Source organism: Toxorhynchites rutilus, chromosome 2 (genome assembly GCF_029784135.1).
Source record: "Toxorhynchites rutilus septentrionalis strain SRP chromosome 2, ASM2978413v1, whole genome shotgun sequence".
Classification (NCBI taxonomy): Eukaryota; Metazoa; Arthropoda; class Insecta; order Diptera; family Culicidae; genus Toxorhynchites; species Toxorhynchites rutilus.
In genome coordinates, this window is record NC_073745.1 from 140,764,389 (window position 1) to 140,785,862 (window position 21,474).

The 21,474-nt window shown below is 39.7% G+C and overlaps 2 protein-coding genes across 6 annotated transcripts in view; one reads left to right on the top strand and one right to left on the bottom strand.

Moving 5' to 3' along the window:
• The window catches only part of LOC129764326 (uncharacterized), a 40,990-nt gene extending 31,444 nt beyond the window's left edge, over positions 1-9,546 (top strand). Inside the window, exons 4-6 of the mRNA XM_055763292.1 lie at positions 6,331-6,925; positions 6,984-7,250; positions 7,311-9,546. Of these exons, the coding sequence (XP_055619267.1) occupies positions 6,331-6,925; positions 6,984-7,250; positions 7,311-7,553 (1,105 nt within the window). The 3' untranslated portion in view covers positions 7,554-9,546. The remainder of the gene's footprint in view (positions 1-6,330; positions 6,926-6,983; positions 7,251-7,310) is intronic.
• LOC129764327 (facilitated trehalose transporter Tret1) overlaps positions 7,557-21,474 on the bottom strand; it is a 222,338-nt gene continuing 208,420 nt past the window's right edge. For all 5 annotated transcript variants that reach the window (XM_055763297.1, XM_055763295.1, XM_055763294.1 and 2 more), the window contains 2 exons: positions 14,041-14,249; positions 7,557-9,167 (listed from right to left, as the gene is read on the bottom strand). In XM_055763297.1, the coding sequence (XP_055619272.1) occupies positions 8,094-9,167; positions 14,041-14,249 (1,283 nt within the window). In that variant the 3' untranslated portion in view covers positions 7,557-8,093. The remainder of the gene's footprint in view (positions 9,168-14,040; positions 14,250-21,474) is intronic.

Sequence of the window (21,474 nt, forward strand, 5' to 3'; positions counted from 1 at the left end):
CCGAAAAAAATCGTGTAGTTTATGGACCTGATATTGTAACGATTCGCACAGCACAGCGTCGGTTTGGTCGATTTCGTTCTGGTGTAGTGGCTGTCGAAGATAAACTCCGTACTGGTAGGCCAATCGTCGTGGGAACCGATCAAATCGTTGAAATCTTCCAAGTAGACCGGCATGTGAGCACTCGCTGGATTTGCCAGGAACTGGGTATAGACCATAAAACCGTTTGGAACCATTTGCAGAAGATTGGATTCCAAAAAAAGCTGGATGTATGGGTGCCACACGAGTTGACGCAAAACAATATTTTAGACCGAATCAACGCCTGCGATGCACTGCTGAAACGGAACGAACTCGATCCATTTTTTAAGAAGATAGTGATTGGTGATGAAAAGTGGATCACGTACGACAACCTAATGCGAAAAAAGTCGTGGTCGAAGTGCGGTGAGCCGGCCCAAACCATCGCCAAGCCCGGATTGACGGCCAGGAAGGTTTTGCTGTGGTTTGGTGGGATTGGAAGGGAATCATCCACTATGAGCTGCTCAACTATGGCCAGACCCTTAACTCGGTTCTCTACTGTGAGCAGCTTGACCGTTTGAAGCAGGCGATTGACCAGAAGCGGCCAGAAATGATGAATAGGAATGGTGTTGTTTTCCACCAGGACAACGCTCGGCCTCACATATCTTTGATGACCCGCCAGAAGCTACGGGAGCTCGGATGGGATGTCCTATTGCACCCATCGTATAGTCCGGACCTGGCTCCAAGTGATTATCATCTCTTCCGGTCCATGCAAAACGCTCTTGGTGATACTGAGTTGGCCTAAAAAGAGGCTTGCGAAAACTGGCTGTCTGATTTTTTTTGCAAATAAGGAGTAGGGGGGGGGGGTATAATGAAGTTGCTTTCTAAAATGGCAACAAGTTTGCGAACAAAACGGCGCATATTTGACTTAAATTGGATAATTTTAGGTATGTTAAATAAAGCGTCAAATTTCGATCAGAAATACGACATTTCTTTTTTCCCAACACAATATGTAGGTGAAATTAGGATCTTTGTGCGGTCGCATAGAAGAGGAAACCATCAGATCATGAGATGGACACACAGTTGTTACATGCTAGTGTTTAGGTTAAAGTTTCGAGACCAAATTTTCTACGCACATGATCCTTATCTCTACTCAAAAAGCAATCATGAGCTTGTGTGGATGTTGAATGTAACCTCAAGGACAAAGTTGTTCTTCGTTTTGGCTTTAAGAATGTTAAAATTTTTCAGTTCATTCGCCTCTAGCATTCGTGTTTTTTACGACTGTTTAGAACGTATCCAAAATGGCTGGGGTCAGCTGTCAGTTGAATAATGGTCGAAGAATAGTATCTAGCTATATCTAGTGCTTAATAAGATAATCTGCTGAACTATACGTTGTATAAAACTTTTTTAGAGAAAATTGAAGCTTTGTTCAATCATTGATATTTATGTAGCAGACAGAAATTTTTGCTCGGGATATCACTACCATCCTATACAGTAAACATTCGCTAACTAGGCGAAAAGGGAAGACCAGTTATCGACATTCACGTATTAACTGGTCCGGCATGCAAAACGTCAAATAAAATCAAGGGGAAATTCAATGAATTGTTTGATTCGCGTTGATTATGAAATTGGATAAACAAAAGGATTCCAATGGAAGTTTCGCATTGAGTGCGACAACATTTATAGCATATAATTCGAGGAAATCATTTTTCTGTAATTTAATCAATGTATCTGTCATACAAAAATAATGTCAATTTTCATAACATATCAAATGACATTCGAATGCCCCTCACAGCAAATCTTTATAAAAATCTGCTTTTTAACTGGTCCAAGGACCAGTTAACGTTCGCCCAGTTAAACCAGGACCAGTTAGCGAACGATTACTGTACTACTTATGCTGTCAGTTAGGTTTGTGTATCATCGTCATCCATCGCCGTCACGGCCAGTGAGCTGATCTTCATTATATTACATACGGTCAAAGCATTGAGAACAATAAACGTTTAGCTGTAGTTTTTTTTCCATTCGGTTTGTTTTATTCTGATTTTCGTGATCCGCCCCGAACGACCCGGCGACGTATTCCGGCAGTTTAAATCTCACAGGATGAAGCGGAATCTCATCTATACCACCATCCGTCGGTACCGGGAGACGGGCTCGGACGAGGACCATGTAAGATCTAGCCGGCCGCGTTCGTCAAGGACGCCAGAAGCCATCAAGGTGGTTAGGGAGCGGGTTCGTCGAAAAATGAACCGCTCGATCCGGAAGACCGCAGTTGATCTGGATGTGTCGATCGGGACTGCCCATACCATCATGACGAAAGACCTGGGATACAAACTGTACCAGAAACGCAAGGTTCACGGTGTAATGAAAGCTAAAACGAAGAAGAGGGTGGACAGAGTCAAACCGATACTTTCATGGCACGTAGATCAGGAGTTGGTGCTTTCTGATGAGAAACTCTTTGTCTTACTATAGCCGCACAACGTCCAAAATGATCTCTGACCAAAATGATTTCTGACTTGTTCTTCAACACTCTCTGGCATTGCACCCAAAGCTTCGATTTGTTCCAGGGTCTGATTTTTCCTTTAAGATTCGACGTTGAAGTGCATTTGAAGAACAGCCTTCTACTAACAGCCTCAATCGTAGCACATATTGAGCAAATCTTTCATCTTTTCTTTGCTTCACCTCTCTCAACCGATGACGTTCAACCGTGTCCTGACGAGTAGGTGTGAAAAACTCGTCCAACTTTTCAGTTGCCACATCGTACCACCTTCTATCCCATGCGAATTGTCTTTGTCTAATGGGACTTTGTCGATATCCAGGAAATTTGTGAACACACGCTGTAACTGCAGCCCCCCAGCTACCAGCTATTATGTCGTAAAAGTTCTCGGTAAACATTTCCTCTATAAAAATTGACGCAGAAAAGAATATCTTGTATTTTCATTTTTCAACACATTTTTAGAGTGTATTCGAACTTTTTGAACATGGAATTAGTGTATTTAAAGAAAATGCTTTTTCCAACAAACAATCCAGACATCGAAACACTTTTTTTTGGCTGCATTCAAGGGTTGCCTTCAGTTCACGCAGCGAATTTGTTTTTGCGAATATAATATCAATGAAAGTATGTATCGTGTATATTTGCAATCGCATAAAATGCAAAAACTCGATTTTATATACCATTATCAAATTAAGTCGCAATTCGGTATAACAAACATCAATTTTATGATGTACATTGTCGTAAAATATATTTAATCCGCATCATATGCGTATATTACGCTGATGCAGTTTGTGTGTCGTATAAGCGTAAAATTTAAATCGATTCAGTACTGTAGCAAATCGTGTTGCATGCTGAAGAAAATCATGAAACAGTAAATAATATTAGATCCTAATAAAGAACATATTACATCATATTGAAATGTCAATGAAATTCTGATGCACTCGAAAGTTTCAACCGCTGTTGAATTAAATTTCAGATAGCCGCGCGAGATAGCTGGTGGATGATAATCCAGACGACCGGAGCAGTTTTCACCAAACATAAATCTGTGCCATTTTAAACATTCATATTCCACTCCCAACACAAGTCAATCAAACAATTATTATTTCTACAAACATAAATACTCATATATAAAAATGGCGATTCGTGAGGCTATAATAAACATTTCACGAAAATATTTTGCGCCATTTGTTTTTTTCTATGTCTGTAATAAACCGTATATGAGTATGACAAAAGTCGCTATTATAGCCGGTCAAAGTTGCATATTCATCCAAACAAATTCGGTAAGCATTTGCCATGTATGTATATGGCCTCCACTTTTGCATGCATATGCCAGTTAGGCCCATTATATGCCAACCAAATTTTAGGGCATATGATGTTGTATATACGCTTGTTATGCGATTTAATGTTTGCTGGGATTATCACTACTTTTACCACTAGTAGTCAATAATAACTCTGAAAAACCAATCTTAACTGTTGTTATGTGATTTTAGTTTGAAATTGAAGCCTCCGAGCGAAAAATATTACATTGGATGTTTTGATTGGCGGCTTGGTACATTGGACAAATTACGTTGCACGATGAACATTTGAAAATAACTACTGAACAACGATCCAAATACTTACACGTCGTGCTAAAAGCAGATCATTGTTGTTATAATTCGTTGAATTGCACTAAAAACGATATCAACCCCCGAAAATAACAAAAACTCTAAATGTCTGAATTGCGACTTAGTGTTGTTTTGATTGCTTTGTTACTTCGGACGTATCGAGCGTCATAGGAAAGTGACGTCCGAAGTAACAGTCGAATGCTTAAAATTCGAATCTGTACTTTGGACATTTTTTGTATCGGTGATAAAAGGGTGAAAAGGATAGATATTTGAACGGTTGTTTTCGCAATGCATTCAATGATTGAGAACTAAGAGTGTGCATTCATTAACTCGATTCGTTTACACTTAGGACATTTTCAAAAGTTACGCGAAAATTGTTCTTAATGACGCTGTAAACAAATCAAATGACAGATCGCGCTCAAAATTGACATGAAGACAGTAGTACCAACTTGAAACAAAATACCCAGCAAACATTAAATCGTATAACTTTGCACATGATAAGTTACATATAATTTCGTAACAAATCACAATCGCATAAAATATGAATCAAAATATCGATCATATATATCTAAAATCGCATAAAATGCAAAAACACGATTTTCCATGTCATCGATGGATTGAGTGGTAACGTTGTCGTATCAAATCGCATATCAGTCCAAAAAGCATCGCATATCGTTATATACGGCTTTATATGCGTACAAAATATGGCATATACGTATATCGCCTCCACTTTTGTGTGTATATGCAAGTTATCTGCATCATATATCATACAAATGTGTCTTGGTTGTATGTATATCGCCTCCAATTATAGCTATTCATACGACTTAATGTTTGCTGGGTAACGACATTGAAAAATGTTGGCCCACGAAAAATGACCTGAGCTCAATCGGACATGATCTAGGGGTGTCTCAAAGCAGTTTTGATTTTTTAATCCTTCGAAAATCTTCAAAGGAAATTTGATAAAACGTAATTTGTTTTTTCGATTACTTAAAAATGCATGCATGAGAGATCTGGTGTCATCTCGAAAAAAAACATTTTGACCGACTTTGAGTGCTTTGAGGCACCCCTAAATCATGTCGGATTGAGCTGAAACTCTGCACAGGTAATTTATTTGGACCAAAAAAACAAATTGTAGGGGAACCGCGGGTAATAAGGACAGTGAGGGTAATATGGACAGGTGGTTGATTTGTATAGATACAATTTGAATTTCCGATTTCTGTTAATGAGAACACCTTCTACATGTTATTCTATAATATTCAAGCCACCCTATGGCAATGAATACTGATCAAAAGTGGAAAGGGAAACAAAAACCGAAAATCATACATGATTCCGCGTGAGGATGTAATTGTAACTGCTTCGATATTAAGCATTTTGAGTGGTTTAATATCAAAATTCAATTCGCTGATGGTTATATTTCGGTTTGTGAATTAACAGAGAAGCAATATTAGGTATGTACGGAAAAGTAAATTCATTTTTGAGTGGAAAAATTTATTATTGAAATATTTGTACTGGTGGGGTAAAACGGACAGTTGCCAGTGGGAGTAAGATGAACTGTGAAGAGTCTGTTTAATCTATTCCTAAGGAATGCCCTGTGTCTATAAATGGAAATCAAATCGCCAAATGTGGAGTGTTTAGAAACTCACTGGAACCAAAAGCAAAATAGTTGAGAGTCTGTCCGTTATACTACTGAAAAGCACGATATCACTTCTAGGCGGATTAATTCGATTTTTTCATCATTCAACGGACATTCGTGATGAGTTCAGACCTTGGTTGAATAAAATTATTCCTCTCGCGATCGATAAACCTCTACGCTTCATATACTACAAACCTGTCCATATTACCCCCACTGTCCATTATACCCGCATCGAAAAAAAAGTTGTACTTTTCGGTCTGTTTGAATTTAGTAAAAACATTGAAAACCCCTGTTTTTAAATATTTGGCCAATTAGGTAGAGAAAAGGTATATTGAATTGCAAGAAACTGCATCAAAGTTTTGGGAAACTTTAGTTTCCAAAGATATAATTGAAGTTCTTCTTAACACGTCCGTTTTACCCCCACCTCCCCTACATGGTCGGTTTTCGGCGCATGGATAGTAAACTGGAGTTCACCACAATAGATCAAACTAATGGTTGCAGTACAAAAAAATGGTCGGTTTTTGAAATTCGATGATGATTTTTTTTTTCCATACACTCATTGCCACGCTAATGTAATGTACCCATTCTAGGGAGCAGCTCACCGACGGAGCCGCCCGCATTCGTGCCGAGCGGAAGCATGCCGAACAAATTATTCGCGAAAACCGTATGATCCAGTTATTGCTTCGTAGGATAGTTGACCACGCGATCATCTCCTGCATGCTCACCCCGAGGAGCAATTGCCCCGAGTGTTGGGCATCGTACGAGCGCCAGCGCAGACTACTGGCTGGCACCAAATGTTCTTGCGAGGGGGAGCGTGGTGTTTTCTGCATGAGGAGCATGCTGGAGGTTAATCAAAGTACGGCACAGAAGTATTTTAAGTGTGGCTGCGGGGGTGTGCCGTACCAGTTTGACTACAAGAAAATTCTAGAAGACGACAGTATGCGACCAGTTTGTCCAGTGAAAAAGGCCATTCGAGTGGCACTCGGGATGGAGGAAGATGACTTGGACGAAGGACAGGCCATCGCGCGGTGTATGAAGGAGATGTGGCGTTGTGAACTGAAGCTGTGGAATGACAAATTTTTGAAAGGTCGTGAGGACGTTCGGAACAAAGCTACTGGAATTGATATGCTGGATTATGAGTTTGTCGATTCCAAGGATCCAGTGTGTTTACAGAATCTATTGAAGGTAATTTAGAAGCTGATACAAGATTGTGAATATTTTAATGAATGTCGGCGTTTTTCAGAGAGCTCTGCTTAAGCTATGCGAAGATTCGAAATATGTCCTAGCGACGTTTCCAGATGCCTACAAGATTCCATTTTTGAACTCGTGGATTCAAAATTACTACGGAGCACGAGTCACCCAAAAAACCAAAGATGACACATTACAAGAAAGTAAATACTTCTGGGATTGGCTCATACCAAAGGCGACCGCAATGCGATGGCCGGTTTGCAAGGATCTGGGAATGCAAGGGAGGGTTAACTGGAATTACAAAAAACGCCTGGAAAATAAGGTAAGTGTCCACAATATTGCATTTAATACTACTTCACGAATTTTATTCGTCCACAACCAGGCTCAACAAGAATTAGCCAAATTTTATCGCAAGTTCAAAAGAATTCAAATGCAGGAAGCCCGTCTATACTGGTCAACTATGGACCCTTACCACACCAATGTGGATCGATTCCGTCAAGTTTTCTTCGATTATTTGCCGAACTGTGAACCACTGATAGGGCCCATGATTCGTCCTTGGCATCCTTTTGAGTATCGTCCGGTTTCGAATGTATTGAAGGGCAGTGATAGTAAAACGCAATGTTAGGTGTTCTCTAACATCTCCATCTTCTAAATTTATATTTGTATTTTGTTCGTAGCTTACACTGGTACTATTTTAGTTCACTATAGATCTCTTGTGCTCTAATTCTGGTTTATAATTATTTTCAATTATTTTGTCATACAAATAGTTACAAGTGGCCATAACTTAGTATCTAACAAGTAATATCACAATTGATTTCTACTTTGCGGTAGCACTGGGAAGCAGTTGTCGGTGAGTGGGTGAACTTCCTTTTTTCGTGCATTTACATTTACCATATCCCATGTTTATTATGTGGAATGTTAGAAAGAAAACATTACAAGACGAATGAGTGTTCAAAGTTTACATTTTAAAGTGTTTTAGACGTCGATTTAAATAAGTGTTCCTTTGGGTGTTTTCAGATTACTTGAATTCCATTGAATTTTCAGGGATTCCAAGTGTACTCATACAAAACAAAAAAAAACTTTATTCTTCACACTCACGCATTAAAAAGGTTATTCACCCGTCAATAGTTGTTTGTGGCTTACTCAATATATGAATATCTGTTCCCTAAACTCCATTACTTTTCAACGGTTCTCTAGCATCTGACGCCTGTTCAGTATCTCTTTCCTTACTTCTCATTATCCAAAACCAGTTTCGCTGCTGGAAGTAATCTTCGATGTCGTGTAGAGTTCTTCCCTTGGTTTCGGGCAGCATGAGATACATCAGGAGCGAGGCCCCGAAAGACGCGGTGCCGAAAATGAGGAACAGCCCCTGCGTTCGGAATGCTTGCTTGGCGTACGGAAATCCTTTGGCTACCCCAAACAGTACGAGATTGAATACTGTAAATAAATACCCCGCTATCCGTCCTCGGATTTTGGCCGGCAAAAGCTCTCCGATCATGATGCCAGGCATTGTCATGAAGCCGGTGTTGGTGCCTATGTAGAGTAGGATGAAAGCAGCGGCCACATAGGTGTCAATCGGCGTTTTAATGGCGTCCAGACGCACATACATAAAAATGGAAATCGCTAAACAGCTGATCCCAGATCCGATTCCGCTGCCGATAACCATCATCCGGCGCGGCATTACCAGTAGCAAAAAGCAGTACAGGAAGGTGAAGGCAAGCCGAACGGCAGCTGTGAGAACTGCCGCCTGCATTGTGTTGATATCGGTTCCGCCCATGTCGGAAATAATGTCGACCGCGTAGAATACTACCAGGTACGTTCCGGAAAGTATTTGTAGAATGTGGAATCCGTTGATAATGATCAGTGGTTTGATGAGTGAGACTTCCGTCAACGTTTTCCAGATGCCCCCGTTGGAGCCTTCCTGAGTTTCACTCTCGAATCGTTCGATCAGTTGAAGCAACTCACGTTTTGCCTGGATAGGACTACCACGCAACCAAGTAAGTGCTCTGGCGGCTTGCTCTAGTTTATTGTTTCTAGCGAGATAAACCGGAGTCTCGGGAGCGAATGCGAGCGCCACAAAGGACAGTATCGGAAGAATGATGCCACCCCACGCCACTTCTCTCCAATGAAGATAACTGCCCATCGCATAGACCAACAGTATTCCCATGGAGTATGAGACAAAGGGAGCGCCGATCAGAAGCCCACGCAAACGCGGTTCAGCGATCTCTGCCAGTAGTACCTGCGAAAGAGAGAGAGAGTGGATACGATTAATGTGTGTTTCGGGATTGGTTCAATTTGAATATTTGAGCGCTAAGGTTTCGTCCATACATTCCTCGATGGTTTCATTCCAAAGCTAAATTCAGTCGAAGATGTATGTAATCTCTGGACCGCCTGTAATGTTAGCAGGAAAAAGCACTTAGAATCGTTTAGCCTTCGTCATTGACAATGTCGCGCTGCACTCACCCACCCTTCTTTGCACTGGTTTCGGTAAACGGTAAACGTTGCTAACCTTGACCTGTTTTTGTGGGTCTCTTCCCGACCACGCGCGTTTTGTTTTGTATGGATGTATTGAATTTGCATTCTCGTTGCAATGGTAAGGTCAGGGTCATTAACCGCGCATGCCGACTGCCGAGGTTGATTTACCAGCAGTTTCAATTTAATTTGTGAGAATTTATTCGAATTTATTCACTGATTGAATTCAGACTCAATAATATCAGTTATTTGTGTATGAGTAATTCTAATTCTTAATTCATAAAGCTTTAATCTTAAGGAAATATTTTTCTCTTTCACAATTGCAGCCATTTTACTATTTATCACGACAATTGGCAGCTTCATCAAATTTTCATTTCAAAATGTTGATTTTGTCCAATGCTTAATGTTTTTGTTTTGTTTTGTTCAAATCTGTAATTCAGAATTTATTTCCAATATTGGTGCTAGCAGATTTCCTCGTTGTTAATATTAGGTTCAGGAAAAAGAAATCCATCATTTTCTGGATAGATAGGCTGTGGTAATCGAAAACTCGCGTAATATCTATCGTACAATTTCAATTTTATGCTAGTTGTATATGTGACATTTTACACTAAAAAACTTTTGGTTTTATTTTTGTTTATTCCATTCAGTTGTGAGTTACAGGTTGTTAACAATGGAAGTTAACAAAGACAAAATTCGGTACATTTTACAGTTATCAAATGGTTTAGAACTGATCGATCTTTAGACCCTAGGCGATGCTACGACTATTTTTTTCTATTATTTTATCGACATTTTCGACGACGGGTCTGCCTGTGTGAGGTTTATCTTTAATATGCCTGAGCGTAATCGACAAAACGAATTGAACATAATTAGCTGCTACAGTATCTGCACTAGAGATGGGCAAACCGTTCACGAACGGTACGAACGAACTAGTTCGCCGAAAAGAGTGAACGAACGGTCGTTCTTTTTCAAAGAACGGTAGTTCTCCCCACGAACTGATTGCGAGCGAACGGTTTGTGAACGAACTGATTCCGAAAGAACGGTTTGCGAGTGAACTGTTTGAGAGTGAACTGATGGAGAGTGAACTGCTTGTGAACGAACTGGTTCAGAACGAACTGTTTGCGAGTGAACTGTATGGGAAAGAACTGATTGAGAGTGAACTGTTTGGGAACGAACTGTTTGAGAACGAAGTGTTTGCGGGCGAACTGTTTGCGAACGAACTAGTGCAGCTGAACTGATTTGCGCTGGACGGAATGAACAAATATAACGAGAACGCTTGTAAGGAAAATAAAACGATATTGTCATGATGAGCAAAATGCATCTAACGCAGGGTTTATTTTGTTAATGTATACTCAATTTTGTGTTAAAAGTAGCAAATATTTGTGTAGTTTTAAAAGCAAAAATATATATTTTCAATTACATGTATTCTTTCAATTCCGCCTAACATTCATATATTTCGTGATTATCAGAAAAAAATCTGGGGGAAGCTGGGGCGATTCATGGATTAGGTAAACATAAAATTTTATAGTGAGGGCATATTGAGAAAAAAGATTTTTCGTGGCTTTCAATTCATTGATTGGCCTATTGCGTGTACGTGTTATTGTGATTGTTTGTATGATTGATTGTAGTGAAAATCGCTGTTGATTTTTTTCCCTGAATGAACATTATGAAATATGTAATCTTACATGGAACCAGTGTGTTGTCCAAAAAGAGAATATGAAAAATTGCACATATTTTGTGCGGATCAAATTATTACATAAATACCATACGTACACTATCCAATCCAACGATATCAATAGCTATTAATTCTATTGATGTTGGGTTCCAGCCAACATTCTATGTTGTTCTTAATACCGCTGAACGAAAGAACGGTTCAAAAGAAACTGATTCACGTAGATGAACGGTTCACTCACTAACCGTTCATCAAAGTGAACTGTTTTGCCCATCTCTAATCTGCACCATAAACACCATTTACATTATCGGCGACTTGGCGTGCATTTTCATCTTTACTACCGTTGCACCTTTGATACCCATTTTTTGGTGATAATCGGATAAAAACTCGAAAACTTTTTGCAAATTTTAAACGGTACGCCATTCACGGCAAAGGTTCTTCTGAGAACCTTAATGCCATTCCAGGGATGATATGAAGAAAATAATTTATTGCTGTGTAGAGGCGAATGCCATACAAATGAAACATAAATTTCTGCATAGCTCGAGAACTAATCAAGTAAGTCGAGCCAAATTTGGCATGTAGAGGTTTTAGGGAATGGTGAATCGACACTCCTCCTCTATAAGGGTGGGGGCGCCATTCAAATGAAGCATGAATTTCTGCAAAACTCATGAACTAATCAAGCAAATGGAGTCAAATTGGACATGCGAAGGATTTAGAAGGCATTAAACGTTTCTATGGTGAATAAACACTCCTCCCTCATCTCTAAGGGGGGCTGCCATACAAATGAAACACAAATTTCTGAATAACTCGAGAGTTAGAAATTTTGGGCGGGACGAAGTCGTTCTATAAAACATCTAATGGATTTCTAGACAGAAAATGATGCAGATTTTCTGTAGATGGATATCAAAATTATTCTGTAGTAATGGCAATCCTGCGATAGTGGTGTCTGAGGTAGTAAATGTTTTAGGGTTGTTCATAAACTACACACAAACATCTGAAGTGGCCGTTCATGTTCTACGTGGACAGTTCAGAAAAAAATCGCGGGGAGCATACAAAATTTGCAAACCAAGCTGATGCATATTCTGATAGCAATGCCGATGTCCACATACCACAAGATGCCATGACTCGGAGTCGTCTTGTCTTGTTAAACAGCTCGAACTTGGACTCGTCCGACCAAATAACGCGCTTCCAGAACTCCAGTTGACATGGTCCCTCGGTTGATCATCGGTTGCTTTTTGGCGAAGTAGCTCTTCAGGTTTCGTTCCACCAAGCGTTGTTGAATGGTGCGATTGGAAGGGTCCAGATGGAACCTTTCTTTAATCGGCCGAATGGTCGTTGGGGGATTTTTCATTACTTCTCGGATGATTAGCGTGTCGGTTATTGCATCAGTCTTACGTTTCGATCCTTTTCCCGGTCGATCGGGAAAACGCTGTCGAGCATCTGATGCTTCCAAATGTGCAGCTGGACCGCATCACGGCTTACCCCATACTTCCCAGCAATGTTGCGTTGAGACCTTCAATCACGCACAATCACATTTCGGATCTGTGTTGAGATTTGCTTTCCAACCATTTTCCGGAAGCTTCCTCAGCGTCGAAAACATGTCTCTACGCACTAAAAATTAACTTTACAGCTACGGAAATTATGTTTGTGTCAGATGTAAACAACTAGCTGTCAAAACCGGGGGATGCATCGATGAACAAAACACGATAAAGAAAATTTACGCAAATGGATTTTTTTATATCGTACCCTAAAAGTACCAATTAAGGAACAAAAGTTGTTTTTCAGCTTTTCTAAGAAATAAATCAACGATGCTGAAATGCCACAGACGATGAACGGAAAAAAATCGCACCTGTTTTGCAAATGAATTTGTCGTTACCCATGTGTGCAAAAAGTAATTAAAAAATACGAGAAAAGGATGAAGATCTGCATACGTGCCGAGCGGCCATGTCGAAGATGTCGTATTCCTAACTCATATAGTGTACTTCAGAACACAACCAATAAAATAATATCAATCAATGAGATGAAAACATCTCGAGAACTGTTTATTTTATTAGGAATTTTAACAGTCCTCAATGAGATTTACTTATCAATTTTAGCAGTGCTATCGATTATCGAACTGCAAAAAAGGTCAATTAAATAAACTACCAAATACTTGAAAATACCAAATGCGTCCCGGAACAGAACTGTACATCGTCGTTCACACTGAATTTATGTCATTATGACTTCCATTAAAAGCTTTATCCGTCATTCAATAAACGCCACAGTCGCTCGCCGACCATTCAAGCCAAACCAAGAGTGAGGTTCACGGTCAATAATCGCTTTCTTCCACGTTGGCGACCACCGCGCATAATCGTCCAGATATCCATAAGCAAACAAGCTGTCACGTAAGTCGAACGATTTAGCATTTCCCAGCGGCTATTGCATTCGAACGGTATGGAGTGAACTCTGGCGTTGATGCGGGCGCACATTATCATACATACACAAGTCACTTGAGCGGTCATCATCGCCGTCCAGCGCCGCCACACGCAAATAAATTGAGATTTGTGAGAAATGGTTCCGGGTTTTTCGGGGCGGATTGCTACCGAACTGGGAATATTCAATTCATATGAATGTTTTGCTTTGTTGAGGCGTTCATTGTGCCAAACAACCGAATTTATGTTTAATTTAGATGACATCAACTGAAGAGGGTGTCTGATCTATAAATAGGTAGCAAAACTTGAACATCACTATTCCGTAAGTTCTTTGGAAAGCAGAGAATAAGAACTCTGGTCTTGAAAATTTGATATCGCATGGGGATTTACTGTCACACTCTGTAGTCGGGAATCGGATAACTGTCTGGCAAGGTCGTTCGTTGGCACTGCAAATGCGATGGCGCAGCGCGCGATTTTTGAATTAATATTCAACAAATTTTGTCATGAGTTTGCAGAAGCTGTGATGTGATACACAGTTACACATATATGGTTTAACGTACCTGAGCGGGGGCGGCGATTAATCCTACGGAAATACCCGCGACGACTCGTCCCACGAGAATCAGGAAATGCGATGATGCCGTTGCGAGAAAGATCCATCCACTCAGCAGAGGAACGATGGCGAGCAGCAAGGCAGGTTTCCGACCCCACCGATCCATAATTGGACCGGAAGCGAACGAACCAATAGGTGTAGCGAGGCTGTGGACGCTGGCTTGAGGATTGAAATATAGAAAAAAATATTGTAGGTTTGCGGAACGAGAAATATCGGTAAACAGATTAATATTCAAATATGAATGAAACGGTGGCTGATTGTTTGGGCTAATCAACGGTATGAATAGGAAATACTTTAAATGCTATTAAGGTCTGTATCCGCAAAATTCTGGACACCCAGAAACGGTAGTAAAATGTAACTTAATGTTAAAGTTAACGTAAACGTTAGCTTTAAAATTTCCAATGTAACCATATGATCCATAAATTTTGATTATGGTTTACGAATTCACACGTTGAGTCATTCATATGAAACACATTCTGCATTCATATGAAACACTGGAAATTTGTGCTTCACTCCATCCATAAGAATTTGTACAGACTCCTCAATGGCGTTACCGGCAGCTCTTGTCCAGGACTGTTGGAAATGTTTGACTTTTGAGTCTTCTGCTTTCAAGAAAGCGCCCACTTCATCAGAGACCAATATTTTTTGGTTGTGCGTAACTCAGGAGAATTGGGAGGATTGGCAGGTTTTAGTAAAATTATCTTATTAACTTCATACCACTCCATCATGGTTTTAGCATAGTGACATGGTGCCAAATCGAACCAATTCAAAGGAATAATATTGTGACTTAGGATGAATATCCTTCCTAATTATGCATGTGATAGGGTAGATGATTGTTCGCGCCCGACGCTCCGAGTGCCGAACAAAAATTCAGCAAACGAAACCACGCCTATCGAAAATACGCAACACTGCAATCCACTATAAAAGTGGCGAGCACGATGCGCTACACATCAGTGTTTCGATAACCACTTTAAGAGTTTTTTTACTTTAAGAGTTTAAGTTTTCTAGCGAGTGATAATTTGCAATTTATTCTGACAGGTAACGTCTGTGCCCGAACAATGATGTTGGTTTGTTCGATTTTGTATGTATTCACGCAACTAGTAAATGCAGATCGATTTTTCTTTAAGAAAATCACATGTAATTAAGACGAATTCTATCAAAGTTTTTTCACGTTAGGTACATACGGTTCAACAATAAAAAACCAAGTTGAGCCGTACTTTTTGAGATAAATGGGTGTTCCAAATCAACCCATATGACCAATTCACCCCGACTTACCCTACATTTCTACCACACAATGTTTGCATGTTTACTCAAAATTCTGTATCTATTACGATCGCGTCAAATTAACGCATATTAGTAGCGATAGGTATACCACATAGAGAATTTCGATATTTCAGCTCTTTTGAAAAAAAATAGACGTCAATATATATTTACCTCGATCATAAAAATGCACACGGTTTTTGTAATTTTTCTTATAAAATTCGAATTGCGTCAAAATGACGCGTTCAGTAAACCCAGTGTTAAAGTGCTCACGTTGCTGAGTGGTTAGCGCCACACATTATATGCTGTGAGTTCCGCTCTGGCCGGGTAATTTTTCGACAAAAAAATTCTTCCGACTTGCACTGTGGTCATGCGTATTCTAGAGCTTTCAACTTCAGAAGATATTCATGGCGTATTTTTCGGCATAGAAATCTAAACTGTACAAGGGGAACTGGGGGTAAGTTCGGTCCCATAAGCGAAAGTGTTGTTTTGTGAGATCTGAGGGCACATATTGTTATGTTTCCCTTATAGAATCATTGTCTAGATCAGTGGTGGCCAGGTATAGACATGGTGCGGGCCATATTAGAGTTTTTAATATAGCCGCGGGCCCTAATGATTTTTTTCTCACTACTTCTCATAATGAAATGTAAAATTTACATATTTTACCGGTATCTTCTAGACTCACTTTTTATTGTAAATTAGAAAGAATACAATTCTATACCTGTGAAATTAATAACTCGAGTACAAAATGAGATAAAAACCCAAATCTTTTATTGAAGGTATAGAAGTATCCAGAATTAACATTTTTGGCAAAATTATTCGACCATCTTTTCTTCAAGCAGAGTCGAAAACGTTAAGGCCAATCGTCAATCGCTTCAGCATCTCGATAGAATTCTTCAACAATTGGTAGTTCCAATGAGAATTTTCCACACGCACGCTCCTTCAACTTTGCCAAAAGTGAATAATACGATGGATTGGCAAATGGCCAATCCATTGTATCATCTCATCAGCTGTTTTTTTTGTACTGTTGTAGTGTACGGAACACGAATCGTTCATCGATAGAAAACGGCTTGAGCAGCTCCTAGATCTGTTTTGCCCGTTTTCCGCATTTAAATAACGTGACAGTTGCCACAAGCTTCACGTACAGACCGAACTTTATCGTTGCTACACTGGAGGAAAACATTAGTAAGCGCAGCTACCAAACCTTTAGTAGTCGAAACATTGGTAAAATGTACACATTTTTTGTACATGTTACCAAAACTTTGTTAAACTGATGTCAGATGCAATATACATCCCTACCAATGATTTGTACATTTTACTTCATAGGATAAGTAACCTTGAGTATTTTCATTCCTAGCAACTGTGTGTGTGCAATCGCCATTTGTCTAGTGGAAGCGAAACGATTCGGAGGTAAACATTTTGCTTTTGTTATGATTCATTTTAACTAAATATTTTCCTTTTTTCAGCTTTTGTTTATAGAAAACAATAGCAAGGGTTCACGCAGTCGTAAAAACTGCACTAGCTACTTTATTACGCAATTCGTTCTATTTTGTAGAAGTCTCGCTATTCTGTGTGGTTGTCATATTTGACAACGTATTCGCATAAGATCCCCCGCAGACTGCATACTTTTATCGGCAGAAAATTTGATCGAGCTGGACTGTTAGTGCAAAAACCAACCCAACTGAATCGGTATAATGTGCGCATATGCATATCTCTCCATACTGATTAAGTTGGCCGATCAAACTATCGGCCGTAAAACAATCTGCAGTCTGCGGGGGCTCTATGAGACACCCGTAACCAACAAGGAAAACGAAGAGCGTGCGACATGCATTATCGAGGATTACTGTTTTGATGTCCCATCCGAGTACGTACGACGTGGTGCCGATTTGAGGAAACAGGAAAGGGAAAGGAAAACCTACAGGAAAAGCTTTTTCAATAATTTTATAAAATTAAGAATGGAATAAGAATATCAATAAGAATAAAAATATTCACAATACAAAATAATTATTTGAAAAAGATCGTCATTATCCAACCAATGGAGGACCAACAAATCAGCCATTACTAAGTTCGAAATTGAGCCAACATTAGACCTACAAACTGTAGTTTTGTTTGACATTTATGCCTACCAATTTTTATTCGTAGGATGTACCAATGATTAGTAGGGTAGAAAATGACTAACGAATTGGTAATATTTACCAAAAAATTGGTCATATATACTAATTATTCCTCTCAGTGTAGGAAACAGAACAAGTATCGATGGGACCATGAAACATGGTGAGAGAGAAAAGGGGAATTGACAACACGACTGCAGTGTTACCACTTTTCTTTGCTCCAAATTTCTCCGCTGAGAGCAGTCGCGATTTCGCTGACAGAATTATGGCTATATTTGATAATATGAAATACGGTATCAAGATTAAATTGGACGTTCTTTCAATCATCAAAAAGGGTCTACAATATTTTTTGTTTGTTTCAATATACGTTTGTATAAATCCTTCAATACAAACGTACTCCAACACTGTTTCGACTTCACTCGAACTACTTTTTTGAGCCATTTTATCTAAACCAGCTTAAATGTGAGAGATAGCGATGCAAAGCGTGTTTCCGAAATGACTTTCAGTGATTTTGTTCCTTGACTTTGATTTCATAACTGAAACAATTGCTCACAAATATTTGTGGATTCAAACAAAGAAGTAATAAAATGAGCACGTTTTATTAGTTCTGAAAACCGTGCTTTTGGAACATATCTGGAGTAGAAATCCAAGACATAATGGTTTTCAAATTTGTCACGCAGCTCACACACTGAGTTTCAATGAGTTACATTTGCGGCGTATACATCATCGAAACTCAATGCGGTAGAAAAAATTGGAGAAATATTTCATGTGTTTTGAAGTACCAAAATCTGCGAGAAAAATCAGCATTAATCGGCTGGTCATTTTTCAAGTAATAGTCAATTTTCATAGCTGACATAAGAACAGAGTTTACCAACCAGTGCGGGTGAAACCGGCAGTGGTTCTTTTAAGAGCCTCGGCTTATTTGTAAAGAACCGTGGATCGTACGCTCGTTCTGACGCACCGTGGCTCGCGGCAGTGCGGGAGAAATATATGTTTCCCATTATAAATTTCCCATCAGAATATTTATATGGGCCTTATTCTCGTATCCGCTTACACTTAGGGGAAGTGGGGGCAAATTGGTCATGGGGGGGCAAAGTGGTCACCTGCTTGTTTGGTAGTATTACCATTGACTATTAACACCGTATTGATAGGCACCTTATGTTTGAAGAATTTCATGAATTTTGACTCACCCTGTACTTCAGTAGAGCTGTCGCATGTCGAAATATAAATATAAACAGAAATTGCTCTCTCGATAGCCATTCGGCCGTAGTTTTGTGCGCAAGATATCTAAGCAATTTCTCGTGAAATTTAGTTTATTCAATCTGATATGTTGGACAAATCATCAGTTTGGACGACTGTTCACATATTCTAGGAGAGGTGAACATAAATTTTGTTCACTCTCAGCGATTAATTAGCATAGAAATTACTTTGATGTTTGGGGGCAAAGTGGTCATAGGTGCATACAATTTTGGCATCACTACTTGTATATAAACAAACTGCATTTTCTGGTCGTACTATTTGTATTTTGAGTCAGCTATAAATCATCTCATACACCGATACAGCCTACTTGCCGGCGTTAATCATTGCCATCTATCTCAAGCGCAATGGCTAGTTAAGTTTAAGTTTTAAGTTTTGGTTGTATTTATCTCGTTTGAAACCACTAATCTCTGACAGTGACGTGCAAAATATTGTGTCGCGCTGTTTGGATACCGTTGATTCTGTAAACGTTTTCCGATTGGTTCCTAAAGGCAGGGATACAAGCAACATGACATTTGTGTCATTCAAGATCGGTCTGGATCCTAGTATGAGAGATTTGGCACTCGATCCGGCCTCATGGCCTGCCGGGTTACAATTCCGAGAATTTGTTGACCTGGCAAAAAACTAATTCATCACAGCTCCGCCGTTCCTATCATGTCCACTACATCGCTGGCTCCGGGACACTCTGTAACAGGTATCAAGGAAACCCCTACACCTCCCGACTTAGTCCTGCTTTCTGTTAACGCCAGTCATTATCACCGTCATCCCGGTCCTACAGTTGGTGTTGGTAAAGGGGGCTTCCTACCTGCAACTGCATGTTCTGGTTGCCGTCTAACCCGAGTACAACACCTCAAGGATCTCATAGTTATCCTGGATAGTGGACTATCCTATCGGATTCATTACCACGATATTGTTGCTAGATCCAATCGCCAATTAGGTTTCATGTTCAAAATTGCCGACGAATTTCGTGACCCAATGTGTCTCAGGTCCCTGTACTGTTCACTTGTTCGGTCAATATTGGAATCGAATTTAGTTATATGGTGTCCTTATCACGCCAGATGGATCGCCCGTTTTGAAGCTATACAGTTAGACGCAAGATCGCTCAAGCTACATTTGCCGCTAAATTAATTGCAGGAGAAATTGACTGCCATCCATTGCTGGCTCAACTGAATGTGTATGTACCTGAAAGACCACTTCGCCAACGTGATTTTTTGCTGTTGGAACCACGAAGCAGAAATTATGGATTACATGAGTCCTTTCGTTCAATCTGCCAGCTCTTCAACGACAATTTCGATCTCTTCGACTTCAATATTTCTGCCAGCAATTTCTGACAACGGCTCCTTGATCTATTCCGTACTGCTGGCCAACAAAGATAAGTATAAATATTTATTCATTGAGACACCAATTTTACGAATGTGAAATGTTTACTTAAGCTAATATACGTTATCACATTCTGCAAACGAGAAAAACGCTTAAATCTGTCCGATTTAGCTTGATATGTGCGAGTGACCACTTTGTCCCCACTAGGTGACCACTTTACCTCCATGCAAAAAAAAGTTCTATTTTTCACCTTTTTTCTAATGATGAAAAATGTACTATTTTTTAATTTTATAGTAAAAGCCGTATGCTATCCTTAACAACAATATGTTGAACTATAATATTCTTAGAAAAACGGAAATTGTAGCGGTATGTGAACGCTGGAAATGGACATATTCCTTAGGGCAACCACTATGCCCCCACTTCCCCTAATAATATTTTCTCTACGTGTAGGAGAAGTGCAACTCTTGTACACGTTGAGCCTTGCTTTGGTCTCTGGAACAGACGACTTTTCGTTTGGAGAGCTTGGGAACAACAGTAACAAAGTTATAAATTTATTTTTAGTTTAGTCCACAGGGAACCACGCAGGTCACACGGAAAGATCATTCCCAGCTCGGTCGGGGAAAAACGTGATGAACGAGGTCTATGTCATTGATATACGATAACGCATAAACAACAAAACATTTGGGGTCTTTTAAGTTTAATTCCCAATACCATGTGCTGTATATTGCGATATGGCACGATTTCGATTCACCCTGAGTTTATCCCCAACCCACTTGGGGTTTATTACACAAGTGACTTGAACCGCAATTTATAATTGATCGCCAATTGTTTGTATAACCGACAGTACAGTCCAAGTGTGAAAATCCCTTGCGTTACGGCATGTTGTGCAGTGTACAATGCCCTACATTTGTTCCAATTGATTTATTTATCATTTGCCGTGGGCAAATCACTGACAATTTGTGCAAGATTAATAGTTTGCAACATTGCACTGTTCTGTTGGGTGTGACAATACATGAAGCCCAAGTAAAATATGTGTAATTAACGAGGGGCGTCATTTGTCGGTTGAGCCCAGCCGGGTGACGTCTTTAGAGAACCCCTATTGAACTGACAGGAGCCAACATATTGGGTATCCCACTGACATTTTCCCTTTGTTTTCATATGAATTGGGTATCCCACTCTGCTTGAGATTTTGCTAACGATCCTAGCATCAATCATAGCACCCGGCTGGTTGAGCCGGTTTAGTCGTCGCAGTTTCATAGATTTATATTCAATGCCAGTAATTGACATATAACTACGTAGTGAAATAATGTCAAGAGTAGAATAAAGAAGATGTAGTTTATGGATGCGATGAAATGGAAGATTTTTAGATCCAAGATTGGGTAAATCTGTAAATCGATTGAGTCTCAAGGAATAATAGTACTAAACGAGTCTTCATC